The sequence below is a fragment of the Micropterus salmoides genome, unplaced genomic scaffold (genome assembly GCF_014851395.1).
Source record: "Micropterus salmoides isolate LMB-PRFRI ecotype aquatic unplaced genomic scaffold, ASM1485139v1 Ms_hic_scaffold_5, whole genome shotgun sequence".
Classification (NCBI taxonomy): domain Eukaryota; kingdom Metazoa; phylum Chordata; class Actinopteri; order Centrarchiformes; family Centrarchidae; genus Micropterus; species Micropterus salmoides.
In genome coordinates this window covers 22,505,962-22,526,969 of record NW_024044237.1, presented here as the reverse complement: position 1 = coordinate 22,526,969, position 21,008 = coordinate 22,505,962, and the positions used below count along the sequence as shown (strand labels likewise).

General features: G+C 40.6%; 1 protein-coding gene across 8 annotated transcripts in view; it reads right to left on the bottom strand.

Annotated features, from left to right (window-relative positions):
- Nucleotides 1–669: 669 nt before the first annotated feature.
- atp11c (ATPase phospholipid transporting 11C) overlaps nt 670–21,008 on the bottom strand; it is a 44,981-nt gene continuing 24,642 nt past the window's right edge. The window contains exons 5-31 of one of the 8 annotated variants that reach the window (XM_038699054.1): nt 19,937–20,044; nt 19,000–19,128; nt 18,630–18,718; nt 17,940–17,990; nt 17,454–17,518; nt 17,258–17,339; nt 17,027–17,177; nt 15,971–16,168; nt 14,799–14,969; nt 14,120–14,331; nt 13,820–13,891; nt 13,660–13,733; nt 13,442–13,545; nt 13,092–13,273; nt 11,289–11,555; nt 10,968–11,145; nt 10,741–10,843; nt 10,481–10,626; nt 10,139–10,198; nt 9,287–9,414; nt 8,368–8,503; nt 8,203–8,268; nt 7,936–8,039; nt 7,672–7,828; nt 6,246–6,336; nt 3,756–3,787; nt 670–3,464 (exon numbers count right to left, since the gene is read on the bottom strand). In XM_038699054.1, coding sequence (XP_038554982.1) covers nt 6,247–6,336; nt 7,672–7,828; nt 7,936–8,039; nt 8,203–8,268; nt 8,368–8,503; nt 9,287–9,414; nt 10,139–10,198; nt 10,481–10,626; nt 10,741–10,843; nt 10,968–11,145; nt 11,289–11,555; nt 13,092–13,273; nt 13,442–13,545; nt 13,660–13,733; nt 13,820–13,891; nt 14,120–14,331; nt 14,799–14,969; nt 15,971–16,168; nt 17,027–17,177; nt 17,258–17,339; nt 17,454–17,518; nt 17,940–17,990; nt 18,630–18,718; nt 19,000–19,128; nt 19,937–20,044 — 3,123 coding nt within the window. In that variant the 3' untranslated portion in view covers nt 670–3,464; nt 3,756–3,787; nt 6,246. The other 7 variants (XM_038699052.1, XM_038699050.1, XM_038699053.1 and 4 more) reach the window with 7 other exon arrangements.

Sequence of the window (21,008 nt, the reverse complement as noted above, 5' to 3'; positions counted from 1 at the left end):
CCTCTGGCTTCACACTCCTTCGTGCTCTCTTTTGCTGTTTTCTATGCTTTCAGTACAATTCTGACTGTACTACAGTAGGCTGATTGTTGATGTCTGGCTGCCATGTTCATGTCCCCACTTTCTCCAGCTTTACTATAATATAGATGCTCACTCAGCGGAGAATGGATCTATTGTAAAAAGAAAATCTACCGCACCCTCAGCCAACACGTTTGGCGCATACGAAGCACAGCCTTTAATACACAACCATCACATTCAAACAGAAGAACAAATATGAAAGGGTGTCATTGTGTACATACTGATACACAGAGCCTTTCTCAACTCAACTCCCCGCTGCTCAGCCTACAACTACTTTGAATGGACCAGTGCTCCTTCACAGCAGAGAAAGAAGTGGAGAAAACTTCTGTATGTAAACCTCTACACAGTGACTCACAGTGCTCGACGTTTTCTTGGTGTGAGGCCACACATGGAGCAGTGGGAGAGCAGCAGTACTCCGTGCTGATACGTAGCCACTCAGCTGATCCAGCTTAGCCTCAGCCATCTCATTACTGCACAGCATCTGCTTAGTGTGGTGCGCGCACACACACACACACACACACACACACACATCCTTACATCAGACAGAACCTGCTGACATAACTGTTGGTGTAACAAAGCACTATAAGACACTGGTTTACCGTCAAAACATTCTGCTTTATTACAGAAAATCTGGAATATACTAGTTTCAAAGAGGTACATTCATCTTGGAGGTTTGGAGTGTTGAGGCTGGAGACCCAAAGGGCTGGAGGTGGCGAGGGATCCCTGGATGCATGACACAGGGCTGCTGAGGTGCCTGAAGATGTCCACCTCCACCCCTTAACAGACAGGGACAGCTTCCACAACCACAGAGCCTCTCGTGCTTGTTTTTTTTATTATTTTTTTTATTTTTGACAATTTGATTTTCTTACAAAGTGGCTGGAAAAAGGTTGCATTAAAAATACAATCCATTCTTTTATACTTTTCATTTAGACAGGCAAAACATTAGATTCCAAGATATTTTTAAGCTCTGAAAATAGCATCTCTGATGTCAGTTAAAGGTTTTTTATTGTCTAACAAAGCAGGCAGCCCCTCTCAGTCCTCTTATACCCGGCCTCTCCAGCACATTGCAGTTTGGAGATGACAAGTCAGAGTAAAGAACAGCCTCCACCTTTTTCCTAACATAAGAAAAACATATGCAGAAAGGCATGTTTGTTTTTCTATTTGTTAAAAACAAATCAACCATAAATGAATTTTTCTAAAATCTCAATTTGGCGTTATACTGCGTGTGCCATTTTGCAGATGCACTGTATCAGATAGGTCAGGCTAAAGTCAGTGGCTCAAAGTACTAAAAAGTACAGTACTGCATTTATTGTTTGAGCAGGGATCAGTGGAGTAGTAAATTTCAAAATCACAATACTGACAGATTCTTCAACAACTGGCTGTAACACAAAACATACATACATCTGTCATGTTAGTAACAGGTGCATATCAGTTTAAACCAAGAGTTCATATAACCAGGCAAAAGGAGTGGCATTGGTTCAGAGGTTGATTCTGAGATGTTGGGAGTGTATTGGGGGGCTGCCTGTCTTTGCATGTATGACAAAGACTATCAAATGGGATTGGCTCGGTCTCACATCAGGGATGGAGTAACACAGACCAACTCAACTGGCACAAGTCTGACCAACTCTTAACAATAAAAAAATGATGATGTATGAAATAAAAATTTTTAAGAGTAGAATTACACTTCATAAATATACCAAATAGACACGTTTGTGGAGAAGAACAAAAATATTCCTAAAGTGTTTGAAATCATGGCACGTTTAAATGGAATGTATGAAGCACTACACACAAGAAGTTAAAGGAAAGAACAAAAGGCCAAACAATGCGCTCTATCATTCTGTCGGTCAGCAAGTTTGACCAAAAACTGAAGGAAAGAGATGAAGCGTAGAGCCTCACAGTGGCATTAACTATGCTGACTCTGCAGGTCTGTAGTTGATGTCTTTACACTCCAACTCCAACCTGCCAGAGACAAATATTGCAAACTAGATCATGGGTAATGAACGTAAATACCTCATATAGGTTTTAGTGCATGTGCGCATTAATGTGTACAACACATGTGGTTATAATGTGTGTTGTTCTTGTCTGATATGTGCATGTGTGTTCAGGCATATATATTCCTTAGTGACCATCTACGCAATGAAGAAACCAGTTCCCATAATAGTGCAGGAAATGTCTAACTGAATTACGCCAACAATGTTCAAGTAATCCTGGTTTTCATGATACACAAGCATTTCTGGCTCTTCTCATCCAGCACAGTTGCACACAGTTATGTAACACACTCATACACACTGACTTGTCACTTTCAGGTCACACTAGTGCAGACAGAACCTGATCGCTTTACGTTTATCTTTTTGGCTTTGAGCAGATGCTGTCATACATCTCGAAGCTATATACAGAACAGCACATATATTAATTTTTCACATGTTAAATGGACTTACATTATCTCTGAGGTTGGACGATTTAAGTCATGCTCTGAGCAATGTTTCATAGCCAGAATATGCTTAACATCTCTAATCTATCTCTCAATCTTACATACACACACACACATACTTTTTGGATTGAGTGGTAATATGGTGTACATTAACCCCTCTTTTACCTTAGTATTCAATACAGAATGTAGATTCATCAATGGAAACAAATAATCATATAATCATGTTTAAACCGGTACACTATTCTAACAGTCTCTGAGCAGATCTGAAATCCCTTTCAGCAACTTTTCATTACATTTGGACCTGTGGATGAGTGTATTTCCTGAAACATGATAACTGTTTAAAGAATAATCGTAAAAAAGCAAAATAACTGTCATCTGGAATAACCTTGTAAAGTGTAACCGTTGAGCATGGGATCATCATGTCTACAGTGACTGAACAATCAGTGGAGTGAAGCTTTCTTTTGAGCCTTCTTTCATGCAGGCGAACCATTCCTGGAGTGGATATTAGAACTGCTTGTTAAAACACAGCAGTTGGGTAGAGCTACTGACAAGGCGGCTGTGTATGCATTCATTTGTAAGCTATTTTTATTTAAAAAGTAGTAGTAAAAAAAAGAAAACTCATGCCCGTCATCTAAATAGATATTTTTAAAAATAATGCAGGGCACTGCTATGCAGGCATGCGTGGGGGATTAGGAGCTGCGGCGATTGGGCAGGGATGGGCGGAGCAGAGAGACACATGTCGAAAGACTGCTAAACCCCTTTCTATCTCCCCCTTCCCAGTCAGCACATCTCTCTTTTTCTTTTTGCCTCCTCTTCTTCTCCCTTTTTTCAGATGACAGCTGACATGACTGGCACAGGACCCTGAAAGAGGCTGATGCCGCTGTTCTTGTGAGTCCGTGTTGCCTTTTCACTCGCGCTCCTTCAGGTGCTTGTAGGATAGTGGTGTGACAGCCGCAATCTGGAAAAGCACAAGCAGACAGATTTTACCTCAATGTTTTCATTATGAGCTTGTGCCAACATGTGGAAGAGAACGAGACAACTTGAAATCACCAAAAATCATCAGCGACTAAGTGGTGATTGGTCACATACCACAGTACATTAAAAGCACTAAAATGACACTTTCCCTGCCACCAGAGACAAGCAGAAATTAGTAAAGTAAATGCTCCCAATTTCATCCACATCTACTGATCTGTTGAAACTCAGCTGGGTTGCAGATGCAGAAAGTTTGGTTTGTCTCGCTGTAGTTTACCTGGATGTTTGTAGGAGGCCGGCCTTTGACAGCTATTGGGAGAATAGAAATGCACGTTAAACATTGAAAGCTGAGAAGTCTGGTGCTATTGTTAAGCAACAGATTTTGGTGACCCTGGTCAATAGAGAAGGTGTGACATTCAGACCTACTTACAGGGAGTGGACAAACACAATATCAAGCGGCCAACAGGGTTTAGAGATGCCCTTTCACCTCAGAACATTTCCGGTGCTCTTGATATAGCAGCCATACATGGTGAAATCATCTTGATGAGGACATCCAGTGGGTTAATTGAACTCATGCTTAAGACAGGTTCAAAAAAGCCCAATTTGACACAATCTAACCCTACCCAAATGTTCTGTATAATTGCCTTAATTGTTCCTTTGCTTTGTCCTTTCCCAGGGTGCCTAAAAGTGTTTAATATTACATCAATCAATAGGACATTTAGAAATAAATAAGTACACAATAAACTGTAAAACTCAGCCCATTATAAAATCTTTTTCATCAGGATTCTTTTCACGATAACAGTTTTCACAGTTTATTTTTATCTTCATTGAAGCAGTTTTTATTTAACACATTATTTTGACCACAGTTTTCATGACAAAGTCTAACAGGACAGAGCCAGATATATGATTGGCTGTTTGCTCATTCTTCCTTTTCTTCTCTGTATGTATTTAAATGATTATTTATTCCATAATTCCACATGCAATATTGAACACTCCATATTTACCTACTGCAAGCTCTAAAATATTTCATCATGTGATGTTCCCATTCATTTTGTTGTAACTCCCTGTATGTAATGCAACAGCACTGGTTCTGAGGTTAAGGCTACGTCACATCATGCAGTGTGGTAAGCTCAGCACTCATAAATGCATCCATGATTTGCCAAGACACAGTAAGCACGGGGACCCCTGCACATGTTTGGATGGATACACATGACGAAACGACCACCACCTTATAAACAGCACATGAATGTCAGACAGTTTTAATCACAGACCAAGCTCTGTTGTTTCACACAGCCAGATGAGAAAACCAAAACAAGAGACATTGACACCTTGCACTCAGACATCCCAGGTCCAAAAACTAGATGGAAATCAAAAACATTTAAAATCGTGTTTCTGAAAGCACATGCAGACGGTAATATGAGCTGGGCTTCCAAAGGGAGGCTGAAAGGAGCATTTACCAGACAAAAACATTTTTAAGGTTTGCAACATTAGGTCTAGAGATGCATTCACATGGTAAGTGCACCATTTGACCATTTAACTAAAAATGTGGACACAAAGCTTAAGTCTGACATGGAAAAAGCGCATCTCTTCAGCCAGCCAATATCAGCTTAGACAACACATAAAAACACACTTTGTCCTGTTGAAAGTGGCCTGTATGCCATTCTGACTTTGATTCTCTTCTGAAAACTCAGAGCTAGGGAGCAGATCTGCTGGAGAGGTTGGCTAAGGGAAGCGAGTCTTTGATTGGCTTAAATGGCCTGAAGGTGGGCTGGTACCTGTTTAAATGACAGTATGGGACTCATCTGAAAAGGTTCTCATGAGCAGGGGCCTGGCTGAAGACCCGGGAGACTGGAGGCCCCCCTCGCTTGACTGAACAGGCTTCTTCTAGAAGGGTGAGGCAAGAGACACCAATGACATCACTACGCTGACAAAACACACATTTCGCCTCTCTCTCCATCTTGTTCTCTCTTGCACACAGACATACACATATACACAAACATATAAATACACAAAGACTTCAAAACTGCACAGGAGGACAACGAAAAGTCCAGGTGCCTTTTTAGATACATTTTCCTTGCAATAATTACTTTCAGAAGCCTTGACTCTATACTAATTGGTCCAGATTAATACAGGGCTACCATCCTTGCTCGACAGCATGTACAATATAAAAACGCATGTGCACACACACGCACAGACAAAATGCAGTGGCCTGCAAGGTTTTGTGGTGAGGATCCAGGATGAGGTTGTTAACTTGAGCCTCATGCAAGGAAGTTTGGGTACTTTGACGTGCTGCATTCACCCGACTTGACATGCGGAGGCAGCAGGCATTGGAGCAGCACAGGCAGACAGCTGAGAGGGGACACTGACTGATACAACTGGACAGACAAGAATGGAACACGTTTTCAGGATAGACACCCGGTCCTACTCCACACTGCTGGCAGAGTTGGGCACACACCGGCCCACTGACTACATTCCTCCCAATTTAATAAACATGTATCTAAAGAGAAGCACTCTTGTCATGGTTTAAAGATGGGGCCCTCCAAGGATAGCATTCCTGAAATCTGAATTGTCTGACCTAATTTGTACAACCAAGTTGGGACTTAAAAAGCTACTGAACACCACCCTGAGTTACTTTAGAGGGTAAGGAAGGCGTCTAACAGTGGGAGAGGAAGGGCACAACAGGTAGAAAACAAGCAAGACTGGCAGACACAGTAACTCTGCAGGATGAGACCATGAGAAGTATAAGCGCTGACAGAAAGAAAGAGACCTCAGTCACTCCACGAGAAGCTGTGAGTGCTAGCGGTCTGCGACAACATGAAGATTGTAGAAGTCCCCGAGGAAGGAAGGCGATGTTTCATCTTCATGGAGGCAGGTCCAGAGAGGAAGAGATAAGAGGGTGAGACAGAGCAAGGAGAATGTGTTAAAGTGCAGAAGCAAGAGCACTAGTTTGGAAAACAAAGTTGGAAAGGTTGAAAACCAGTAAACATAAATGGTCAAAGGGGGTGTAAAATAGATTGCCTATATTATATATATTAGGGGTTATAACCCTAATTCTATATATACTGTACTCTGTAAAATCCCCCATTATGTCAGGTCCTGCACCTACCAATAAAAATATGAATTATATACATTTCTGATTTATTCTGCGACTTTGCAAACTGACAGATACACACACAAAAAGAGTTTTTTTTTTATAAACAAAGACTAGACTTTGTACAAACATGTGCAAAACATTGGGTTTGGTTTATTACATTTCCCAAATAAAAACAAGTCCAGAGACCATTTAAAAAACTTGTGTGGAACACACCCAAAAGCGCAGCACATGCCACCAAACATTTCCAGCTGCTTGGAAAACACAAAGGCCTCATAGGGAGCAAATGACAAAATATGTGTGGGAAAGTCATCTTCTGGCAGAAATCTGAAATGCAGTCGTACTACCAACTTGAAACCAAATTCCTTAAAGATGCATTGGGGGGAAAAAAGAAAGTATTAACAATATTTGTTAATAGTTCCATTATCTCTTGGTATATGCCAAATACAGTATGTGTAAAATGAAATAATTTGTATTTTCCTTTCAAACATTAAAATATTTTTGATGAATTATCTTGAACTTGAGGCTTTTACATTCAGTTCTTCAATGTGTGATTTAGGGCAACTAGCTAACCCCACCTACCATAAAAAAATTAAAAAAATAAAAAAAACATGTCATCGTAGTGATCAGAGTGCTATAGTAGATCAAAGATGTGTGTCTGAATGTCAGCTAGCAAAAACTTTTTATACATTTCACAAAAATGTGGTTGTCATCCAAGTTATTGTTTTTCCTCCTCATCCTCTCACCTCCTGATCTATCAACACAGGTAAGGGAGTTGTCGGTGGAAGACAACAGTCCTCTAGAGCCACGCCCACTTTGGTGCGATTCAATCTTATTTGAAGATTTTAATTTTAATGCCTCCAGTAACTATACTCCACCCATGTATTTCTTGAGAAAATATGTGGTTAAATTGTCACAACAAATTTATGTAAAGTTTGAGAAATCTGTGATTGAGATAGAGAAGACAGAAGGGTGAGAGAAAGAAAAAAGAGAGAGAGAGAGAGAGAGAGCGAGAGAGAGAGAGAGAGAGAGAGAGAGCGAGCACGAATAAAGTAGACTGAAAATGTTTCTGTTAGGCCAAGTGTGTGTGTTTCAGCTCTACCTGTCGAGCATGGGGCCCGCGGGGCTTGCGGAATACCACAAGCAGGATCTCTGGCAGTAGGCTGAGCAGGATGAGCAGGATGATGACTAGCCAGGCTGACACAGAGCTCAGCATGTTGGCAAACACAAAGTACAAACGTTGCTGCCTCAGGAAAGGCCTGCAGGAAAGGGAACACTTTGGTTTAGAGCTACAAGCGTTGAACAAAAATAAAAAATATAACAGGTCAGCTACAATGACAACAGGTTATTAAAGTTGTTTTCTAACCATATTATTCCTCCCCAGAAGAAGCTGAAAAACACGTAGAAAGCCAGGGAGCCCCAGATTACAAAGTGGTTGATCCATGTCCAGTGCCGTGTGTCTAGAGCAAGCTAGAATGGCAGAGAAAAGTCACTAAATATTGATGTCAAAGATCCATGTTAAAGTCAGTTTTCCGCAAGACAATATATCAAAAACCTCAAACTCTCATGTGAAACTGCTGCTTTAATGATGCACCTTTTCATAAGATATATAAGCAGCAGGGGACTGGTTTACCTTCAGTGTGACAGTGAAGACGAGGACAGTGAAGACAATTGTTCCATAAGACCAGTTCCCAAAAACCTGGATTTAAATAAGACAGGCGAGAAAATGTGCTTAGGAGACAATGCTTAATGAAGTAATTTAATATCACACCCATTTAGAAGATGAATTAAAACAAACCTGGCCATTATCCTGCAGGGCTGGGTTACTGAACAAATATCGAACACCAAAGAAGAAAAGCAAGCCATGGAAGAGTCCAAGTAACGTCCAGTAGAGGAATGGTCCCCACCGTAACATGGCATTCTTAGCGATCTCTCTAAAGAAAGGCATAAAAGATAAGGGTGAACAAAGTCATCATTTCATGTAATCTGAAAACTAAAACTAACACGTTCAATGTTTAATGTTTTAATGCATGAAGTCTTAAGCAGTTTCATCACATGGATTACCGTGACTTGGAAAATGACTGTAGTCAATCCATACATGTGCATATATCTGGTCAAAACAATACAACTGAACAAAGGGTGGATTAAAAAAAGCTAATGCCCATTACAGGGCCACCTATGTCTTTGATATGATGAAGAAGCAGAAATAGTGACCTAAATGTTGGCTTTGACAGAGGCACGGTATAACTTGTTCATTAAATTTTAAATTTTGCATTGTGAGTAATAATCTACGGCTAAAATGTTATGCGATATGGCTCAGCCTACACCTTTTCTGTCATTGCTATAATCTTTTTACTTTGTTTTGTTTTTTGTGATTGTGCAAGGTACATTCTGTTTTGTCTGTGAAGATTCTCAGTCATCCAGGTCATAGTTATCCAACGAAGGTTAAAGTCAAGGGCAACTGCACTTGGTTCTTCAAGTCCAGTTGCCCTTGACTTTAACCTTCGTTGGGTTACATTCTGTTTTCCATTTTTTTGAATTATTACTTTAAACTTAAAGACCGGCCATTCAATCAGTTAATCAAGTTATTGCTCAAAACAGCAAAAATCTTAATTCGAACTAATATTGGTGCTGTTTACATAAAGGAAGTAATTTAACAAGCACATCTACATCTACCTCAAAGTGTGCTGCAGATTAGGGGAGGTTCCCAGGCTTACCTGTAGAGAGTAGCATTGTCCAGCAGAACCTCAATGCAGATGTGCTGCTCCAAGAGGCTGTAAGCCAGGATGGGCATGGAGGTGAAGCAGATGTTGTACATCGTCAGATAGGCCGCATCATACAGGGGCTGGGTAGGATGGGAGCAGGAGGGTGGAGTGAAGAGGAGGGAGAGGGAGGAGGAGGAGGAGGGAGGAGGAAGGAGGAGGAACCAGGGGTTAATATTATGGAGAGGACAAAAACTCATACACACCATCGTACTTGCACATGCTGTATGTCATATAAGCAGCTTTTATACATATTTTATTTACTCATGGAAGATCTGTCATGTGCCATGTAGCATGAAGGAGAACAAAATATTCATCCTATCCTACCAAAACATAACCCATTATCTTAAAAAGGACAATATTTGCACTAATTAACAGATATTTCAATGTCAGGAGCAGTCTTTACATGAACACAATATCCTAAAACATTCTAAGTCTATACAGGCTTTATAAAATGCACTTATTTGTCATTAATAAGTGAATTCATCAATGTGCTTCAAACTGTAATCAGGTAATCTGATCCATACCTGAATTTCTATAGTGTTCTGGCAAGTTCTGACACACACACACATACACACTCCTATGCCACCATGATGACCTAATAACCACTTGGCAGAACATGACACATGTCTGTATGTATAAGTCTAAATCAGTATATAAACATCTCAATCAGAGCTCAAACATCCCAGGGGCAGTGAGGGAGGGGCAATCTGAGGGAAAGAGTATAGCATTCAGGAGGATCAGGAGGTGTGGATTCGAGGGACACTGCCTCATTTTATGTTCAGCACATCTTGAGGACATACTCACTTGCTGGGAATAGCCACAGAAGAACTGGTACAAAAACTGAGGTAAGATGAAGCAAAGGTTCTGCAGGCAAAGAGAAAGAGAAGAGGCTCACACTGGTGGACAAAAACATCAGGTGATATCAAATGCATTAACAAGTTCACATGTGCTTAGAATGTAGGTACAATAATGTGTATTACATTACTGTTTATTGACCCGAATTCAACCCTAAAATCGGTTTAATTTGTTAGGACTGATTCTGACAAATCTCTCTCTTCACTGCATAATACTCAAATCAAATTAGTTTGTGTATGTTGGAAAATACAATCAATCAGTCAATGTGATGGAAGTGTCTGTCCTTCCTACCTTGTAAAAGAAATATTGCACCAGGTGTGCAATGCGAACGTAGTAGAGATGGCCATGTGCCAACAAAAGTTTCTTGAGGTGCTTGAGTTTGGGGATGGCATAATCACTGTTCCTCACTGCCTGCCTACCTTCTTTACCCTTAATACCTGAAACAAACAAGAACAAATATCTTTGCGTTACACACCAAAATGTTACCCTTCCCTCCATTTTGGAACAACAATTAGAGATCTGTTAGCCAACGTCAGCATGAGTGCTCTTACCAATGCCAACATGAGCTTCCAAAATCATGCTGACATCATTGGCACCATCTCCAATGGAAAGGGTGATTGGGCTGCCTTTAGAGTTCTTCACCATTTTAACTATCTAAAGATGGAGCAATACAGATGGGCAACAATTTAAACAATCTGAAACCAGGTTTTCAGTATGAAAATCATTATTTAAATTCTTCATTGAAATTTTTCCCCACATTTTAACTGACTGATCTGACCTGTGCCTTTTGTAGAGGTGCCATGCGGCAGCAAAGCACAGATGTGCAGTTTTGACAAATCTGCAGGAAGAGGTTCTTGTAGCGACTTGAGTTGGATTCAGAGGAAGGGTTGAGCACCATCGATAGAGTGGCGCCATCTATAATGAAACCATAGTCCTGGCTTGTCGAAGACCAGCTCCTTTAAAACAGAACAGGGAAATGCATTAAAGTTTATTCATCAGTAACACTCAGTTTGGTTAAATGAACAACCCTAGTACAAGAGCAAAATATCACATAATAACCTCATTACATAGGCTGATATCAGTAAGTCAAGGTGCCAACCTGGTGACGCCTGCTTTAACTGGTGGTGCATCCTGTACAGCTTTCTTGTGGTATTCAACCAAGAGCTCATGCAGTCGCTCCTCACGCCTCCTCCCTCCATCCTCCAGAGTACGCACAGTCAGCTCCAAAAGCTCTGTATTTCTCTGGAACAATCTACAAGCATAACAGGTGGACTTTGCAGTCTCCATCTTGTCCCCTGTTAGGACCCAAACCTTAATGCCTGCCCCCTGTAGAGCCTCCATGGTCTCTGCTGCCTCATCTTGAAGCCTGGGGGTTGAGAACAAAAATATGAAGATAAATAAAGATATGAGACAAGTGAAAGATTATTACACTAACTCTATGACATTAATACTAATAATTCACAGGAAATCTAGTGAATTGCATTATAGTAAAGGCTTTATGATATAACCAAAACAAGGCTGCTGTTTTTTTTAGTGCAAATTCAACTTAAATGAGGATGAGACTGTCTCTACTCAGATAGGTGGTCCAGAAGGGGCTGTGGGAAATGTGGTTTCATTTCAGATGAGATGCACTGAGGCATGCTGTAGCAATAACCTGTTAAATTCCTTTTGTGGTAGTTAACGCATTTTATAATTTCAATAGTAATTATATAAATAAATACATTCTGCCTGTTTTTACATTTTTAAATCTTGGATTGCGAGAGAGTGCGTAATGATAACCACAAGATGGCAGTGTAAGCTTATATGAAAAAGTTCTGGAAAAGGGGAAAAGAGAAGCTCCTATCTATCTTATAGTCAGATAGTCAGAAGATGATGTTTATAACACGTTGTTTATTGCTGGATTCTGGAAGCCTTTACCCTCTCGATTTGCCCCCTAAGATTCTTGGCACAGATCTATAATGAGAGAGAGGGAAGAGAAGGAACAACAGCAGCATGCAAGATAACAAAATGCAAGACATGCAACAACTTTAAACATCAGCTGTGTGATGGCTGCACTAGCAGCCACACATGAAAGCAACAACTCACGGTGGTAACTCTTTCATTTGTTTTGAGCACATTGCATATAATACAAAATAAATAACTAGACACACACATTTTAGTTTTAAAAACAGTTTTATTAGCTATTTGACATGAGTCATCTATTTGAGTATACACATTTAGTGAACTAACTTTGTCAATTTTGCTAATTTCAGGTTCATTATCTTTGTTTAATTTAAGTTACATTCTATGAAATTAACACTTTTTTCTAGAGTTACCAGGAGTTGCTGCTGGGGGTCTCTGGTTGGCTGACAAAAGGACTTCCAACTAAAGCTAAGATGTTTAAGTAGGGGATGGATAATTGGACTGCATCATGTTCTCCCATATCATGGGTAGGGGCAGAGTTTTCCATTTTGAGTTGTGTTCTTTTCTTTGCTAGTTATGCTTTTGTTATAATAATAATTTTAATTACCCTTAGTTCATATTAGGTAGCATTGGCTTAACATGTTTTGTAGTTATTGTGGTTTGTTTATATATTATGTGTTTGTCTACCCCCTTTGAGTCACAATGACCTGATCAGCCACTATATAAGATTCCCCCATGTCTCAGTCTTGTTAGGTCTGTTTAGTTAGTTTAGATCTGTTTTGTTCAGCCCATGTTAAGGTTATGTAGCCTGAGTTAAGTTCTGTTTAGTTGACCTCTTTTATGGGCCCAGAGCATTCTATTTTTTTCAAATTAGGTTTTTTTTTGTAAATAAAAACCTATATTTTTGGAAACCTATTTTCTGACTCCTCATGCCTGCCAGCTTGGTCCCTCATGGGTTTCATCGGTGAGAGCTGTAAGGTTATGTCTGGCGAGCACCCACCTGTCTTCTACAGCTGTAGCTCCTATTAGACTCATGCCAGTCTCCACTTGGTTGTAAACAGCCATGAGCTTCTCCTCCCTGTCCTGCAGAGCCAGTCTAGCTTCCCTCAATCCTGCGTCTGCCTGGGTGTACTCCTCCTCACTGAGAGATTTGTAGGCCACACACAACGTCCGGTAGCCCTCCTGAACAGTGAAACGCACAGCACCCAATGTTACAAGAAGAAAACACAAAATAATAGGTCTTGACCAAACTGTTATCTTAAATCAAAACCTGTCTGACCCTAAAATCATACAATACGCACTTTTAAACATTATAGAAACTACTGGAGGCAATGTGCTTAAGTCACTCACTGTTGCATTACGCTCCACATGCACACGTATCCTCTCAACCTCCTCCTGTCTGACGCGGGGAAAGATGGAGGAGTCTGCTCCCTTACAGAAGAGCAGGGTATCACCTGGACACATAAAACACAAACATATAGACATACAAACACAGTGCATGGTGACGGATGGGAGCCAACACTAAATCAAGGTCCACGCAATAAACCTGATGGAAATCTCAAGCTCACCTGATTTGGATCTGACTATTACACTCATTCGCCTTCTCACTGGGTCAAAGTTCAACACGTGAAGCAGTTCATACCTTTGGGAAGCACAAAAGGGAAATGAAATATAAGCTGTAGTGCAAATGTAAAAAGAAAAACTTTGTCTATGTAATTACTGACTTACATTTCAATGTCATTGTTCCAGTTGAGAATTTTCATCGTTTTACTTTCGAGACCCAGAAATGTAAAGCCATACCTGCAGATGGGGACAAAGCATCACAAATCACAAAGCCATTTATGTAATAATAATTATAATAATAATAATCTTTATTTGTAGAGCACTTTTCAAAAACAAGTTACAAAGTGCTTACTATACAGATGCACTATATGGATGAATAGATATCATCTAGGATTTTCTAAATATATTCACACACATTAAAATGACATGTTTGCTCACTCACAGTCTTAACAGCCCTTCTCTTACCTCATGGCACCCTTGACCAGAGCAACCTCATCAGGTGATGAGGCTATAAAGCCTCTCTGCTCCAGCGGTGAATGGAGCACCTCTCCATCCATCCCTACGCCATCCAACTGGTCTGTCAGCCCGTCACCTTGGTCCTGACCCTGCCCAGTGGGCTCTTTCACCTGCACTGTATGGCACAGACACAGGGCACGCAGAAAAAGCTCCTCCTTCTCCTAATAACACAAAATTAACATGACTTAATACAGTAAAATAAGATAAGAAGAGTAAATGCTGTTTAAATAAAATTAATGTATTCACAATTGTTAACTATTTGACACACACACACACACATATATATATATATATATATATATATATATATATATATATATATATATATATATACAGCCCCACATGAAGCTATATACAGTAGCTGGAGTTCAGTAGTTAGATCTGTCTAAACTGACTTCTTATCTTTATATGTGTGTTAAAGTGCAACAGTCTGTAAAGTGTTATCAGGTGCTCATGTCAAAAGCACACAGCCACTTTTCCCCCACCCCATCCCTTTTTTGCGTGCGTGTCAAGGACACTATATGTGGGTGACTTATGAAGGGTCTTTCTGAGCAGTGAGCTATGTAATGACCATATGCTGCCGCTTGTGTGACTTTTACAACAGATGGAGGGACACCACAACACCCACCCTGCCAGCTTTCTGCTGTAGTTTGCTCACAGGTCCATCTGTGACACAGAATCCGTCCAACTCTGAGCTCGCATCCCGGTACTTGTACTGGAAGCCATCAATGCAGCACTCTATGAACTCCATGTTATTCTGAGTGAGGGTGCCCGTCTTGTCTGTGAAAACATACTCCACCTGCAGGCAATGTGATAAAAATACATGTCAGACTCTACAAATCCATAAAAATTTAGTTGCCCATTTAACAGGTTCCAACAATAAGATTAAGCAATTACCCCCCGAAAGTATTACACTAAATTAATCAGTTAAACGAAGCACCACCTTTAATTGAAGTAATCATCTAGCAAACTGTAGAGTTAGAAGTGCCATTAAAACAGGAGAAGTCAGGACAGCACAGCCAATCTGGTGTAGCTCATATTTTACAGCAGCACTCTAAAGATCAGTCTGGAGCCCACATTTTGATGGTCTCACCTGTTTCTGAACCAGTTTTTTTTTCCAAATTTCCAAATTATTAAAATAAAATAAATAAATAAATCTTTTTGTGATATATATTTTCTCATTTACTCAATGACTGGAAATAATAATTAAATTATTTACATACTTAAAAAATTACAGCTTTTAATAACACCCGGAATGCTGACTTTTGGGTTTAATTTTTGTCAATCTGCCTTAAGGCTCGTGCAGACTACACGACTTTCAGCGTCGGCAGATTGATGTGCTGTTCAGACTACACAACTTGCCGTCTTGTGACGGAGTCTTGAAGTCGTTGTGGCGTTCACTACATGACAGATCGTGACAGGGGGTCAAACAAGACGCGAGCTGACAACGAATCTGTCAACCGACGCTGGTCTCCAAACCATGTTTTGTCAAGAAAACACACATGAAATGTGAAGTGTTTTACGGTGAAAAAGTAGCTGCCTGTTCCCCCAGCTGCTTGCTCTCATTGGCTGGATGTGGATGTCAAGTCGGCTGACTCTTCTAGATATTTGGCATGCTAGATATTTGGCAGACATCAGCGATGTGTCGGGGAGCCATTTTGATGCGTCGTTGAGTAGTTCACATAACGACTGGTGACCGCCAATCGATCACTGATTTACCCCTGATCACAGCCTGACGGTCGCCGAGCTCTCCGACTGGCAAATCGGGCTTAAAATCGTGTAATGTGAACTAGGCTTTACCTGTCCCAGCTCTTCATTGAGGTCTGACGTGTTGACCAGTGCCCCCTCCTTGATTTCAGGGTCGAAGAAGTCCTTGTCCCATGTGATGAAAAAGGATCCCAAAAACTTTTGCATCTCAACCGTCACATACATGGACACCGGGATGATGAAGTTGAAGAGCACCATAAAGGACAGGAAGTCTGTGAACATCTTTAGGTACTGAAAAATGTAAACACAGGCACATACTTAAATGCATGTCTTGAATGCGCTTAAATTTAGTTGAGTTGTTGTCCTAGATTATCTAAACAACAAATATGAAGACATGATGGAAATAGCATATTGGTATCACTACCACTACAATAACAGTTCATTGAGGGCTAGGGCAGAAGGTTAACAGACACGAAATGGACCACGTCACAATTTACTGTATGTCTGCAGTGGCAATTTTGGTGAGAAGAGTTTTACCAGTGTGGATCAGAAGAGCCCAGGGCTTGTAAAAGGCTTAAATACAATGGAACAGTGACCTCATAACACACAAGCTATTCTATTAGCTATTCGTGTCCCACCAGTGGTACTTCCGATTATGCTCTAGAAACGCATGACAGGTGCATCTCAAAAAATTTTAATATTGTGGAAAAGTTTATTTTCTTCCATAATTTAATTTAAAAAGTGAAACTTTCTTATATTCTAGATTCATTGCACATGAAGTGAAACATTTCAAGCCTTGTTTTCCTGTTTTAATCTTGAGGATAACAGATTACAGCTCATGGAAATCAAAACTACAGTATCTCAAAACTATTATAATTTTAAAATAAAGAATATATAATACGGAAATGACATGAGAAGAGATCTGCAAAGGTTTTCTGAGGCTTTAAACTCTCAGTCTGGTTTTGGTGCTAACAATGGACTTTTCCACGATATAAAAATTTTTTGAGATGCCTGTACTCCTGTTATTTCACTTAAGCAAAACAAATTCCCATTTTTCAGTACAGGATTGGTCAAGGCAGTTGGGGTGTCTATCAGACATTTAACTCACAGTTCAACTGACAGATTGCTTGTGCTTAAATGTGTACTCACCAAATTGGTGTCCTTCTCTCTTTGGGTTTTCTCGTTGTACCACGGCTCATCCTGTCCAGGCTTGCTCTGCCACACATACTTAAGTGTGGTGCACACTAGAGCTTTGCTCACCAGGATGGAAAGGTAAACCAGAAGGAAGGCATTGATAGACCTGAAAATATAGATATCAAATTGGTACCGAATGTATGTCATGCATTTTAAACTTGTTAACACCATTAGCTCTAAACTTACTTTTCCACAGCAGAGCGTTTCTGAGACTTGCCCTGATAGTTAAGAGCCATCTTTGTTTCCATGCCAGTGTAAACTGCAACACCTTGAGTAAGAAGAAGAAGAAGAAGAAGAAGAAGAATGAAGAAGAAGGATTCACTTTTGAGATATTGAGCTATCTTCACTAATATAAGTAAATAAATACTATTATTTGACTCACCACAGATTTTCTGGGTGTTCTTTAAAGTTGCCCCTTTCAGCAGAAGGTTTTCTGGGCCCAAAGACCTACACAATCACATCAGTAGAGCAAACAGTTTAGTCAGAAGCTGTGCAATCCACACACTCCTCCATTTTCTGGATACCTGGCAGGCAAGCTGGCATCCACTCTAAAATACGCAGTGACAATACACAGTATGACTGCAGTCTGGGCTTACACCGGTCCCGGTGTTCTTGAGAAGGACATTGGCATTTGTTTATACAGCCATTACAAAAGCAGTCCGTGATAAATGTTTGTGGGAGTGCTTTGGAAACAGCGGCTGAAGCCATGCCAGCCTGTTTTAATTTTAATGCTTGTGTGTAATGAAGGATCAATGGAATAATGATTTGTGGGTGATGCAAAGGGAAACAAATGAGTGCTTAAACGACTGTGTTTTGATTTTGCTCTCACTTAACGTGGGCTGAGATAGTTGTGCGTGAGTGCTCTCACCTCACTGCAGGCTCCTGATCGTTTCTGTAGATGTGCATACGGCCAACAAACCTGTGACAAAAGTACATACGGACTTGGAAGCTTAAGTCATTTGTTAAAAGTACATGTTTGTTTTGCATACTATTCCCTCTGTTAATACTAGAGTGAATTTGAACTTGAGGTAGCCAAATCCATGCAGGGTCCCATTTATTTAAAAAACTTTAAGTACTCATTGACCTAAAATCAGGATGCAGAGGTTTGTGAGCATGCTAATTACTGGTGGTTAGCCTGCAGCAGTTTTTATTCAGTTTTATTATCTCTGAATAGCAAACATTTGACGCCATGGCTTACGTCTCAAACACCATTCTGATGCCAGGCTAACTGACAATATTCCTACGAAATGCCAAAAGGGGGAGCCAAAGCTTGTCTGTTGACTGTCTGAAGACTGAAGACAGAGAATTAGTGAATAAGAATCAAATCTGTGCTGCACAAACAAAAGATAACTGGAAATATCAGTCCCACTTTCGCCATTCCTAGTATGAAACCAACCCAACAAGTACATTATGGCTTGATAAACCCTCTCAACTTAACAATCTACATGTTAATATTAGAGTCATTTAGGAAATTTTCAACTGGCACTGAGTAAATCCAAACCCCAGGCAACGCATGCTTGTGGTGTAAACTTGTAGTGGCCACATGATGAGTGCCTACTTGTAAAGGTCAGGCTGTGGCTGTTCACACTCAATGGTGGCGTTGAGAGATTCCAGATCATTCTCTGTGTCTGGCACTGTGTAGTGTGTCTGCACAAGTGGAAGAAGCAGAGAGAGAGAGACAGAGTGTGAGCGTTGACTGGCTCAGGTCAAATGATCCTTTTAGCCTTCCCCTCTACCGCTCACACACTCACAGGAAGATTCAAGAGAGAAACTTTCTTTAAAGCAAGGCTGATGAATGCAACATAAGGATCACATTTATAAAAACACAAGGTGTAACGACAGCTGATATAATTTAATGGCACCAATCAACCAACAACAACAAGTTTATTCTTCCAAGCCAAAATGTTGATGAAAACACCCCGTCTTACTTTATGGTTTGACTCTCCATCCAGACTTGCTGTGGTAACAAAACATGTGTCGTCATCCCGGCTGGACTTCAGCAGAATTAGATCACAGGGAAAGGTCTCGTCTTCCTTCACTTCCACAACATCTCCAACCTATCAAAGAAACATAACCAAACACCACTTGAACAGACCTTTCACTGTTTGCTTTTCTACTACTTCTTAAGAACCAGAATAGTAGTATTTGGCACAGGATGAGTGACTAAGTGATGTGTGGATGAGTTTAAACAATGACAGCTTTAAGCTTTTTTACCACTAGGGTGCCGAAGGACACCAAAACAAACTTACATAACTGCCTATTTCCTATGAAGTTGTTGTGGCAAGTTTATTGTTGTGGCTAATGTATTATTAATGCTATTTAAAGATATAACATAAACAAAAGGAACATGAGTATCCCTGTAGAGTACTCTGTCTGACCGCTCGTCAATATTCACTCACTTTTTAACCCTGGTTTTGTCTGCCAACTACTGACAAATACCCTGGCTCTCTTTGGCTTGCTAAATGTTTACTTTAGCTGTAGGAGGCAGCTTAAAGTTGTACAAGCTCCTGTGTTGGGAGCAGTTGTCCACAGTTTTATTTAAAAAACCACAATGTATTGGTTTTTACAGCTGGATGTTGATTCTCAGTGGTGTCAGCCAATGTTGTTTAATGCATGTTCAACCTTTTGAACACCCGTAAACCTTTGAAAATTCTGTTACCAACAACAAACAGATAACAAAGCATTGGAGAAATAACCTGCGCTCACCACCCTGGATACATTAATTACCATCACACCCACGTTTGAACATCTAATCAGTTCAGTAGAGCATGTTCTCCCCTGTGCATATATTCCAAACACAGTCATGCGAGGCTGCCAGCAGCTTCTCTTTAGACATGCATCTAAGGACATATTAAAAAAAGTTACCTTGATCTTCTCACTCTCCTTCTGTATCCTCCGGTCGCCTTCTAGCACGGTCACCTGGTACTTATTCACCTCATTGTCAGCCTTGTGCCGTAGCCAGTCCTCATAGCCCTACAGTAACATTTCAAAATCAGAACTGCATTATGTGCTTAGTACAACAAAAAGTACAACATTTTGTCTCTATTGGATTAGTAACCACAGGACACTGACCAGTGTATACACAGTAAAGGTTTGGAAAAGGAGTGTAAGACACAAAGAAATGTCTGTGCATAAATTAATCTTTACACTTAGTATTTCATTCAAGAGTTTCAAAAAAGTGTACCTGCAGCAGTGGAATGGGAAAGTGACTGTCCAGCAGTTCACTGGAACAGCATACCATGAAATAATACTGAGTCGGCCAAAAAAATAATTATTTTGGCTGCAGCAGCAAAAGGCACAAAGAATAGTGTATACTTCATAAGTACTTTTAAAAGAGTGATGGAGAGAGGAGATGGTGCAGAGATGAAGAGGATAGAGAGGGAAACCAGAGTGTGTGCCGAGCCAGAACGCGGGATTACCAGGAAAGGTGAGAGAAGGAACGAGAAAGCCCAGTTGAGTGACGAAGAGAAATGACGCCAGGTGGATGAAAGGGGGGGAGAGAGGGAGGCGAGGCATTCCACGGATGGTCATTTGAACTATACAGTTCACCTCAGCCTGACTAATTGAGTCAGGCAGACCGCCTTGGTGTCCCACTTCAAAGCCTGGCTGTAGGCGGTTCAGCGCTATCAGTGCACCCCATATATTTTTGGAAGGAAGTCCAACCACTATTGTGCATGTCAAAGCCCTAGCAGTAGACTAACTAAAAAGGCAATCCTAAAACAATACATCTAAAGCTGGGACACGGCAGCAACAGAGTCAAGGAAACTGACTCTCCCCTTGATCATTTTTTTCTGTGTAATTCTCTCTCTCTCTCTCTCTCTCTCTCCCCATTTGCTCACATTCCCTGAGAGCACATTTCATCTTCTCCCCAATCAGAATTCACCAGCGGAGCACATTAATACAAAACCCAAGGGAGCATTAGTCACATACTTTATAC